Here is a 12680-nt window from a genome sequence, read left to right on the forward strand (position 1 = left end):
TTTCGCTTCGGTTGGCAACATTGGCTATAGCTGTCAGCTCTGGCCAAATAAGAAATAGGAGCCAAAAGCACAGCAAAACGAAGAAAATATAAATTTGATTTTGAAATTTTTATTTGATATTGAGATTTTTTGCTAAAAGTGCGACTAAACAGCTCTAAAGTTGAGTGAAAAGTGCTGTTTGAGACTTATGTATTAAGGTTAAAGTGAAGAAGTTCGCCAAAATTGTGTAACGGCATCGATTTGCGGCGGTGGAAAATTTGGCCGAAAAAAACGACTCCACCGAGCGCTGACAGATTTCCAGTTGGATTATTCGCGGCGAATGTGCGAGCTTGTTATCGACCGACCAACAGAAGGAAGTTTCGGAGGTGTTTTTGTTATTCCTGACCGCCCTGGGGGACAAATCCTTGAGCGGCGCAGTTTAAGGGCAATTCTAAGATATTGACCAATCTTTTGGATGGTGTGAATCGCGCTTGAGATAGTTCATCGTGTCAAACGGTTAATTTCGTATTGAATATTGATACCGAATCTGCTACAAAAATGGATGTTGGTAAGTAGCTCTCAATGCTGTCATGGCAGTTTGATTTCAAAAAAGTGCATACAATGTAACATCAGTATGCAATTTCTTAGAACTTTGAATTCTACCAACTAAACTCGGCCTAATTAACGTAATTGCAGATGAAGACTACATGTTCGACAATCAAACAATGGAGGAGCTTGGTATCGATTCTCTAGACGAGGGAACGTTAGTTGGATCGGATGATTTGGTGGAGTATTCAGCTGGCGAGGAAGATCTCGAGGAAGAAACTGTCTACATCAAAACGGAGGTGAGTTACACCAGATGGTTGTCACGATGCTCCCCAGACCGTTATAATCAGAAAAAAATCTATCAAATCTGTCAATTTATACACACGCTTAAACAAAGATATACAAAATTACGTTTGGTTCAAAATCGAGCCCTTTAAGGAACCTTGGACCTACAGTATTGGACAAAACATTTGCAACTTTTCGATTTTCCATACAAAATGACCAACTTTGGTAAGCTATATCTTAGTTATTTATGGACCGATTTGAATGAAATTTTGGCAGAATATCAGACATAACTTGAATTTTAACATATATTTTTGAGTGATTTTTCCAATCACAAGTTTGGAAGCAGTATCGGATTGACTAAAGTAACGATTTTTTATAAATGAAATAACTAAATATAATAGCTTCATGGTATCTTCAGCAAAGTTGTAGATGTTAACGAGATGAACAAGTTTGCTGAAGACAGTTTTTATGTAGGGCTATCAGATTTTGAGATAAATAGTTTTGAATTTTTCGTCGAAAATTACACTTTAGTTAAACCGTTATAACTTATAAACTCGTGATTGGAAAAATTATTCAAAAATGTATGTTAAAATTCAAGTTATATCTGATGTTCTCTGAAAATTTCATTCAAATTGGTTCATAAATAACTGAGATCTAGCTTACCAAAGTTGGTCATTTTGTATGGAAAATCGAAAAAGTTGCAAATGTTTTGTCCAATACTGTATCTAACATTGAGAAGTTTTTCTTTGTTTACTTTTAATTTCACCCTAATTGCTTATCTTTAACAGATACGCGTATTCCCACTATCACGTGTAGTCTTCTTCAGTCAAAGATATGCAATTATAAGGTACAAGTTACTAAAATCTAATTTTTTTGATTCTCTATTAAGATTCTGCTCCGAGGGTTCGAATACATCAAAAAGTGTTGAATTGATCGTTAAATTATTGGTTAGCTACATTTGTTTGTCTGTGAGTTACCGAACCATAGATAAACATGATGTGTTACCCTGATCGTATAATAAAGATTATAATAATCAGGGTGTCCATTCAAAATCAGTTTTCCAATTCCCGGATTTTTCCCGGATGCCTAAAAGTTCAAAACCGGATGTTGTTGGACATTTTCAACAAAAAAGTTTTGATATTTTATCTGGCTTTCAAAATATTAGTTTTCAAGCTATGGATTTTGAAGCAGGTCTTCAAATACATCATCTTTTTTTATCGATAAATTGTATAAGATCATTTTATGCAGTAAATGAAAAACCGAATTTAGTTTTTCATTTATTTATAGGTATTCCACTAAATCAACCCGAAGATTTATTATCATTCTATGCAGTTTGATAACGTCAAAAAAGCATTTCATTTTTATGCTATAGTTTCAAATATTGGAAAACATTAGCTATACAATTGCAATTCCAAAGATATTGAATTAAACAGAATAGAGGGTTATTTGAATCTAATCACTAACTCTCAGAAGATTTAAATAAATTCTCCTGCTGCTTGCTTTTGTATGTCAAATAGTAATTCAAATGATAACTAAAACATTTTCAACTTTTTCGTTTTGTCAAACTAAGTTCCCTACTCTAAAAATCGCTGAAATTTCTATACAGGATGATCAATTCTACCAGGATTCAAGTCATCTAATCTAAAAACTGAAAATATTAAATCTTACCTTTGAAATCACCGTTGTTCGGAATATGAGCTTGCTTTAATTATAATGTATTGGTTTGTATAATTTACAAAATAAAAACAAATAAAATAAATATTTGGAAAAGTGAATAGACATAAAACACTCATATTTCAATAAGTACCAATGGCAAGTTCACAATATAATTTCCAAACAAAATATTTTCCGTCATATTTTACAGAAGTTTGCAGTATGAACAAGAGTATAAAACAATTGCATCCTTCTATTTCTAAAATTAACTACTCTTAAGCCAGCTCTAAACTGCTAAGAAGCTAAAATGCAAACTTTTACTTCTTTACGATCTTGCAAAACTTTACTTCATATATTGCGTTTTAAATTAAAATTACTTTTTAGTTACAGGTAATTCATATGATCCTTCTACATATCGTTCATGTTATATGAAGAAGGATATAAAAGACAGTTACAAAAAGTACAGTACATTACTCATTAATCTTCGCAGTACCTAGTAGTTACATCATTCGTTTGTGTTAGCTTAAAAATCAAGCATTCGTAACTGATATTTCCATTTAAAAGGAAGTTAAAAGTTTAAGTTTCATACTGCAGAATGAAAATTGTGAATATATAATATAATATCGCTGAAATTAGTTGTTATATATGGGTAATTGTTTCAAGCTTCAAAATTTTCTAAATTTTTTTTATCGCTGAAAAAACGTTCAATAACATCACAATGCACACTGGGCAAGGGACAGAATTTAGCCAGACAAAACCTCTAGCGCTTTAGGGGTGCATTTTATGGGTTGGTGTCTTCGGAGACTTATCTTGGATTTATTGGTGCTTTAATTTGGGCAGTATAATTTATGACAAAAAAAAATAGAAGAAATTTTAAAAATATTGTTCAACGGCTTTGATCTTTGAAAGAGTTTTAGACAAACAGGTATGAAGTCTGTTTCACTTAGTATTTGTTCGCTACTTTTCAATTACTGTGTGGCTTATAGTTGTCATAGCGAGAAGCTTATTAAAACCTTTTGATCCGGAAGAGTTGTTTAATCAGTGGTAAAAATTAAATGGAACGTGAAAAACGGGAGAGAATCAAGCCGAAACACAAATGTAATTGGGAGAAATTATCGCAAAAATTCTTGAATTTTCAAATTTCGAATGAATAAATTTATTATGCAAAACGTAGGTTGGTTGCACTGGATAATTTTAAATAGGATTTTGAAGATAAATTCACTTGCAAGTAAATGATTTGGCTATGAAAGAAAGACATTTTTGGCGTTTATCAGTGGAGCAGCAAAATGAACTAGTTTACAATGGAAATTGCCTTCAGAATAGAATTTTCCCATTCATTCCATCGCTCAAAGGTTTTATACATTTCTGAAGCGACTTAGCCAGCTACCATTACAGTCGTGATGCCATTGAATGGTAATAAATGGTATGGTTAAAAAATAACGTCGTTGTTAGTGCGAAAAGTTTAGAAGTATCAGTCCACCAAATTGTTAATATAAAAAATAGATCAAAATAAATTAATAATCAAAATTATGCAGACAATTGTCCGCACTTGAAATTAGCTGAAGTTATTCTAAGACCAGTTTTTTTAGATATATCAATTCAAATATATTGTTTAAAAATGTATTTAACTTTCGAAAATTTTTGCTTTTAATCGAGATCAAATTCAGATCATTGTTCCACAAAACAACTATGTTTTTAATCACCAACAAATCATCTGCTAAGAACGCCTTTAAAATTATGCGTCAGACATGGTTCATAGCTGGTTCCTTAAGAAATTCTTGATCTACTGCAACTCTCGCAGAAACGATAACTCGCTAAATACATTTGATTGCTTGGTTGCAAAAAATAATTACATAACATAAACAATCATCTTCATAGCAATCCATCAAATATTTTGTCAAGAGTTTCGTTAAGAAATAAACAAAAATCTGCCCAAGCATACCTAGAGGACCATGGATGTTCAGAGTTTCATGAAAAATTCGCTGTAAGTCAGCAGAAATCCATACAAAATCTGATAAGGGAGCTCCAAAGGGCTTTATCATAGATCACGGATCACGGATTAGTCAAGTTAGTAATCCAAACAAGACTTCTTCAAGAATCCGAAACAGTTGCTCCAGGTATCTATCGAAAATCAATTATAAATTAATTTATTCAGACTATCAGAAACCATCCCAAGAAATTTCCCATTGTCTTTAAGCTCTACTTTTACCATCCTGAATTAATTTGCTCAAAATTTCAAGCAAAATCCGTCCTGACTCTTTTATAGAATCCTAAATTTCATTTAGGGCTCCTAAAATGATGTCATCAAAAATGTGCCATGAATCTTAATAAAAATGTATTAAGCATCTTACCAAATAACTTGCCAGGGATCCCTAAAGTAATAAACACTTTTCAATGATCTCAATTATGTTTCCTAAGAAATTCTTTGAATGTGCTTGAGATCTTCAGCCAGAAATTTGTAAAGCATTTCATATGAAAACGATAGCAAATGTGAAAAAATAGGCCGAAGATCTCTACTTGGAATCAACGTTTTTGGGCTAAAGTTATACTAGAATCCGTTAACAGTCACTCGAGCAACTCAGTCGTGCATCTCTTGACAAAATATTCTAGTGATTTTCCCAGTGTGTTGTACAATTTCCCGGGTATTTCCCGTATTTATCCCGGCCATTTGTGATTCCCTGGTTTTTCCCGCTTTTCCCGGATTTCCCGGATGGATGGACACCCTGAATAATAATACTCTGATCATTTTCACTGCGCCAACCGTTCCATCCTACGTGAAAATAACGTATAGGTATACCTACTTCAATTCATTCCAAATGTATTCATTCCACGATTCATTGTGTGTTGTGGTAAATTTCAAAGATGGCATCAGTTGAAATTAAACTTTGAATTGTAAAATGGTGGTCTAAATTCCTTTACATTATTTTGATAAATTTTAAGATATTTTTTTCTATTATTGCTGTAAGCTTTAAATTGATTCGTATTTTACATTTGATAGATTATAATGACATTTTTGTGTACTGCATGCTGATTGGATTTTCACAATGGGAGATAGAGGAGGATCTTCTCTTCATCGTAGCATTGTTGAACAACGTATAAATTCATTCGATGATGAAAAGGTTCCCCTGAATCACTTAACCCTCTAATACCCAACCCCGCCTTTAGACGGGGTACACTTTGGAATTTTGTGTATTTTTTCGTAGCTCGGAAATTAAAATGATTTTATTTTTGGCTTAAACCTTGACTCATAACACGCATATAAGAAAAGTTTTTTATGATTTTTGAAACTTATTTGTATTACTTGTTTTTTAATTATGAATCGTGGTTTTACGGCTAACCAGCCGAGTGGAAGTTTAACAACTACCGAAAAGCTAAACATTACATATAATTTGCAATTGGATTAGATGGACAAATTGATGTGAAGATTTACGGAAAAGTTACACGTCTTCTCAGTGAGAATCGAACTCACGACTCCCCGATCTCTAGTTGGGGCGCGTTAACCACTACGCCATGAGAGGACTCATGAACGCAGAAGTTAACCTCTCGGGCTAGGCATTGGATATATATAGAAAGCGTTGTGTTTGGATGGGCATCTAATTCTTCCGAAAGAGGTGCACTTTGCGAAAAAGAACCACGTGATTATTGAGCTGAAATCGAATTCAGGTTAACTTCTGCGTTAATGAGTCCTCTCATGGCGTAGTGGTTAACGCGCCCCAACTAGAGATCGGGGAGTCGTGAGTTCGATTCTCACTGAGAAGACGTGTAACTTTTTCGCAAATCTTCACATCAATTTGTCCATCTAATCCAGTTGCAAATTATATGTAATGTTTAGCTTTTCGGTAGTTCTTATTTGTATTATTGAAAATTGTTTGAAAAATTGTATTCTTATATAACCTACAAATGCCTGGGATTCATTTAACGTGTAGTATAAAAAATCGTAACTTTTATATTTTTCTACGATCAACCTATCACAGAAGAAGAGCCTAATGTTATTGAAATAATTTCAAATCTGTTTTTCCGTTAGTTACACGGAAAATGAAAAATGTTCCAGAAAAAAAATATAAAAAATCATATTTTCAAAAGTATAGTAAAAACTCAAATTTTTATTATTGTCAAAAATCAGTAACCAGAAGAGGTTTCAAGAAAAAATTTAAAATGATAGGGATGTTCAAAAATAAAAATAATAAAAATCAAAAATCAAAATTCATAAGATTGCGAAGAAAAATAATTCATTGCCCAAACCGTGTTTAGAATGATTTTAGATAAGGTACCGTGGGGCAAGTGGGTAATGGATTTAGCATAGTTGGGATTATTTAAATCCTAGAGACTTTAAATTAAAACAAATGAGGTCGTGTATATTTTTTGGCTTGACTCCCACCAAATATAAGCAGTATGCTGAAATTTATTTTTATGAAAAATTGAAGAAAAAGTTCAGAAAAAGTTTTTGAAAAACGTCTCCTTACTTTTCACTTACCCCACAAGTGGGGCAAGTGAAAAGTTTATCGTTTTGAACAATAAATTCAAAAACTAACAGTTATATTCACGATTTCTAAAACCTTTAACATTTGTTAAGGCGTCTCAATGAACAATAACATAAGTAACATGTAAACAAAGAAAATTTTATTCTTGTTACTCGAATTTTCTTCTATTTAGTTATGTTTGTTGAAATGATTCGACAACATTATAACTGCAGCATTTCCAATGTTAGTTCTTACATTATGGGACAGCAATTGCATTTCTGCTCTGTAGAATTTACACCGCTCGTTTTTTTGTCAAGAAAATCGGATATGACATCGGATAGCTCTTGGAGAAATCAATCGGAACCCTTCAATAAGGCATTTAGATTTTTTTATGTCGAAACGTCTATACACCATTTTTATATTTTGAATTAGCATTACATAGAAATTCCACGAGCTTTACGTGCGTTCTCTTATATTGGAACTTTACAATCAACGTCTTCCTTTTAATCGGCTGTCCAAAGTAAACATATTAATATCGTAATATTTGGCAATATTTTTTTTGAGAAGTTCCATGATATTAGCTTTTAACACTTTGAGTGTAGTGTTTCTTGAATTATCAGCACGTTCTGTTATTCTATGATAATTGCAAACCTTGTATACTTACACGCAGAGAAATGATTTTTAAAATCAATAATATTCTGTATTGAAATCAACAGAAAAAATTATCATTTCTCGGCTAATAATATATTTTTTGAATTCAACAACAAAACCTTGTTGTTTCAAAAAAATATTTTTTTGTTTCTAGAATCAGTCGTCAACACGAACAAAAATTATTTTTTTGAATTCATAATAAATATATTTGTTAATACAATACCTTATGTTGAAACAAAAAATAACTGTGTTGCTTTAAAATTTTATATTTTTTGAACCAAAAAAAGTATTTTTAAAAACAAAAAAGTACGTTTTTGATTTAATATTTAATTTTTTATTTATGTAGGATGTATTTTCATTATTTTCTATTTCATTTGAAATGATCATAAATAAAAAGACTATTTTCTCTCCATTTGGATTTTATTTACATCTGATTTAGAAATAATCACCAGATGAGTTATTGCCTTCCTATAAACTCTGATTAATAAAATTACTTTAGCCATTTATGCATTTTGTAGACGCAGTCAGCAAGTAATTTGCAGTGCACCGTTCACGAGTGATGGATTCAGATTGCTTTCTCCTACCACCGGTGATGCGGTTGAATAACAATCTGTGGAAATCTTATGATACATAGAAAAATACAATTATTATTCCTTTTGTTAAAACACTTCATCCGTTTATTTATACCTGGTGAAATTCTCCAAACATTCAATCTATGCATGCAATTCGTCCGGTCAACCAGAAATGGCGGCGATATCAATTCTTCAATTTCCTTCCGTTCCAGGATTTTCAGAATTTCAAGATAGTATTGATTTTCTAGAGAGAAACAATCGAACAATGCGTATAAGTTCGTATATCAGATAGTTACATAGAAACAAGACAATTTCTTACCCAGAAGACGATTGATAATTTCTTCAGAGAGTCCAAAACTCAGCAAAAAAATAACCGTCACTAACTTCCTCAAGTCCATAACCAAAACTTCTTCTGTTGAATCCATTTTGAGTTTTGTTTGAAATCATGGAAATGGCGTCTGACAAGCCGTGCGTACATAATAGCGAAAACAAAGCATACACACTCTCATATAATAAATATGTATGTGTGTAAGTAATAGGATTTTTTGAAACCAAAAAACTTTTTTTGAAAACGAAACAGATTATGCCAACAATTAAAAAAATATTTTATTGAATCTACGCAACTTATGTTCCCATCAGTTTGGTGTAAAAACAACAATTAAAATTTTTGGAACAACAAAATTTAATATTTGTATTCAACAAAAATAATTGTAATTTTTAAGAAATATTTCAATAATATTTGTTTTTGAAACAAAAAGGTCTGTTTTCTCTGCGTGTATGGCTACCTAAAGAGAAAACACAAAATCAATCTCTAATAAGAAACTTTTCACTTGCCCCACGTGATTAGAAAATTGACGGTGTTTCATTTTAGTTAGTTTTAGTTCTATGTCGAATCAATTCTGAAACATTTTTTATTGCAGTTTAAAACTGTCAGAGGGGACAACTTAGAAGTGGTACAGAAAATGATTTTCCGCGACTCTTTTCCGCCGAAAATATTAAAAAAAGATTGCACGCCACCGACTTGTTACGGAGTTATATTTAACAGGTTAACAATCTTTCGCTCTATTATGCAATAATGGTTGAAAAATATCAGGAATATCTTACATATCGTAATGTTCTGAATGGCCTCGAAGGTTTACACATGTGAGTTTAAAACGTTAATTCACATATTTAGTAAAATATGCAAATTATTTTCACTTACCCCATTTACCCACTTGCCCCGCGGTACCTTAACGAAAAATAATATTTAGATCGAAAACAAAAAATTTGGTATTAGCGGGTTAAGGGGACACGCGAGACCATGTTATTTTCCATATCTTTTGTCTCACTCTAACAATTGTCATCAAAACTTTGTGGAAGCAAATCTCGAGTTTCAGTGAACCGATGAAGCTGAAAATGTATTGGATTGTGCACTACATACATAGAATCATAGTGATACATTTTCGCATCGATATATGGAGTGGTTCTTGGGATTTGTTCTTGAAATGGATAGGGTGATTATGATGACGTCAATGGAAAGTCAATGCTACACACTCGATTACCAATGGCTTTTAGGGCGAGATCACAAGTTATGCGAGAATTGTATAAATATTATAACATTCTTTATAAATAATGCAAATCAACTTACCTGAGATTTTTTTTATCCAATCAGTGATCAACTTATTGAAAACACTTACAGAATAGAATATGACATACAATTGAAATTTTCATCCAAAAATCTAGTACTGGATCAATACTTAATTTTGAATACCGTCAGTGTACCAGTATTTGCTCATGCCCCTATTTCCGCTCACTAGTGTACAAAAATTGATTTTCCTGTTATTTTTTCGCACGGATACATTCTAGCAATATTAACAACTTTCAAATGAAGTCATCTGACATAATTTTCATTTGATAAAACAATTATTTATATTGAAAACATAAGACCTCATGAGCGGTTATTGGGTCACTAGGTATTTTTGTGTGCCAATAACCGCTCACGTAAAAAATGAAACAACATTTTAAAGAAATGACGATTTTAGCATACAGCCTTCTTTATTGCAGTAGTAGCTATGGTTTGACCATAAAAAATATCAGGATAAATAACGGTTTTCAAACTAATGCATTTTTAGTAAGTTCGTCACGAAATCTTTAAGGCAGGAGTAATCAAAATAGCAAGACTAAAAAGAACACTTAAATGACGAATTATTCAAAATCATTTCGACCAGACAATATAGTAATGACACTACTATTTCAAACAAATTCTAATGGAGTTGCTGATTTCCACAATGCTTCCTTTTCTCAGAAGCAAGGGAATATGGGTATTTTTCAAGAACCACTACGTCATAATACTAAACAAACAGTGTTCATGTGGGCATCATAGCCTAGTCCGTCTGAGTATTGGTCCTGGTAGAGGGGAAACTTGGCAAAAGCCAGACCGAGGGTTCAGCTTTGACAAGTAAAGCTGTCAGGCAGCTCCAACTAAACACCACACAAAAAAAAATACTGTATTCAACACTCATAGTACTTTTGATAGAACACGACCAGGCATCTGGCACCACAATACTACCCCATGGGAAAAAAACGAGCCACCATCTTCGGTTCCCACTAGGAAGTGGTTCCCCAAGACAGTTCAATGTTAGTAAACAAGTAGTCGTTTCGGGACAAACATTCTAGAATGGCGAAAACAATTGTGTGGGGGAAAATGTGTTTAATACTATATTATGCTGATTTAAACAGACACAAAGTTGCAAACGCTTGAAATATCACATTCTGAACGAAAACGTTTTTTTATGGTGAGCCTCGAAAACAGTATGATAGAAAGGAAAACTATTATTGACACAATTTGGCCAAAGTGGGTAATTACTCTTGAGTTTGATGCTCACTACAAAAACATGGCTACTTAGCAGTGGGCTGAACACGACCGATCAGTAGCTCTCGCAGGTGAACACTGCTCTTGTGTGATTTTCCTCCTTCTCGGGACGTGTTATTTATTTACCCGGCAGTGTGCAACAGTGAGAGCCCGTGGTCCTTGTTCAAAGCTAATAATACCTCCAAATACTTCCAAAATTGTATTCCTTACTAGTCAAGTCTTTATATTCGTCTAATCTGATCTGAATCTCTAAGAACATGTTCAAAAAATTATAATTACAACTTAAATCATTTTCAGGAATCATTTGAGGAACCTGCAATTCCAAAAACTATGATCACAAGTCCCAACATAACGGTCAAACGAGTGGTTAACAACAAACCTATAGTGACGCCGACAAATTTAACAAAAATAGCCCCAAAGCCAGCAAATTTCGTTCGAGCAACTAACGCTGCTGGAAAAGTCGTATACATTCAGAAACAGTCCGGAACGGTAGCGCCAGTGAAGTTACTCAATAATGCAAAATCTCCAACTGCCACAAGCACTACATCGTATCACTTAGTGAAAGGCGAATCAGGTGTGGTCATGCAACCTAAGGTTCAAACCATGATCCGAAGGGTTGTTCCAGCGGCCTCGACCTCCACTACGACGACCGCCAGCAGTTTGAACAAACCTAAATCCGTGACCAGACCTGCAACGCATGTCGTCATCCACACAAAAATGGGGCCCTCGGGGACTTCCACTACCAAAACTCTAACCGTGGCCGAAGCTCATCAAATGGGTCTGCTCAACAACAAGGCGAAGCAAGTTGTCCAGGTTGAAAAACCGAAACCGATCGGTATTTCTTCAGCAATCAAATCGCCAGTCAAAGTCCTCCCGGGATCCTCCACCTCAACCATAGTTCGGTTGAAGCAGTCTCCAGGTGCAACATCGACCGGGCAAGTGCAACGTATCTCAACAATCACCAAACCGGCCGTTCAAAGTCAAAAGGTTGTTCTGCCCCAAAGTGCCATCCAGGTGGGGCAGAAATCCGGCCAAATTCAGGCAATAAACATCCCCGGCAAAGGAATCCAATACGTTCGTTTCCTGAATCAAAACACGGGCTCGACAAGTGCGTCCACCTCCGGCCATAAAGTGGTCCAAGTTATGAACAAATCTGGCAATGCGTCGATCGCCGGCTCGGGTTCGAAAATAATTGTACAGAACAACAAAACCTATGTCGTAAGCAATGGAAACGTAACGGCGGTAAGGGCGGCATCATCCGGACAACAAGCCAACCAAACCAGAGTGCTGACTTCCGGTGGGCAGACCGTTGTGAGGAGAGTTTTATCCGCTAGCAGTAGTCAAGCTGGGTAAGTTAAATGTACAGTGAAGGACAGAACTTTGAGAACATTTCACTCAAATAAACGCTGAATTTCTATATCTTAAGCAAATTGTGACTTTGCGTTTATTATTGCATTCAACTAAGCTTCGTGGCCTAGCGGTTAGCGGCGTCAGTCGTCTAGGCGTATTGTGTCACGGGGTGTAGGTTCGATTCCCGCTCCAGCCGGAGAAAACTTCTCGTCAAACGAATAATTCATCGCTGGGCTTCTGGGCGTTTCGTGTTGTCTGTTGCCTAATGTTAGTGATCGTTCAGTCTGTGCAGCCTATGTGCTGAAGACGGTGTAAATTCCTCCTTTCTGGCGT

At 34.4% G+C, this 12680-nt stretch overlaps 1 protein-coding gene across 1 annotated transcript in view; it reads left to right on the plus strand.

Moving 5' to 3' along the window:
* The window catches only part of LOC110680779 (protein lin-54 homolog), a 33246-nt gene continuing 20566 nt past the window's right edge, over nucleotides 1-12680 (plus strand). Inside the window, exons 1-3 of the mRNA XM_021856564.1 lie at nucleotides 1-547; nucleotides 676-824; nucleotides 11295-12346. Coding sequence (XP_021712256.1) covers nucleotides 538-547; nucleotides 676-824; nucleotides 11295-12346 — 1211 coding nt within the window. The 5' untranslated portion in view covers nucleotides 1-537. The remainder of the gene's footprint in view (nucleotides 548-675; nucleotides 825-11294; nucleotides 12347-12680) is intronic.

The sequence above is a fragment of the Aedes aegypti genome, unplaced genomic scaffold (genome assembly GCF_002204515.2).
Source record: "Aedes aegypti strain LVP_AGWG unplaced genomic scaffold, AaegL5.0 Primary Assembly AGWG_AaegL5_hic_scaff_1824_PBJ_arrow, whole genome shotgun sequence".
Lineage (NCBI taxonomy): Eukaryota > Metazoa > Arthropoda > Insecta > Diptera > Culicidae > Aedes > Aedes aegypti.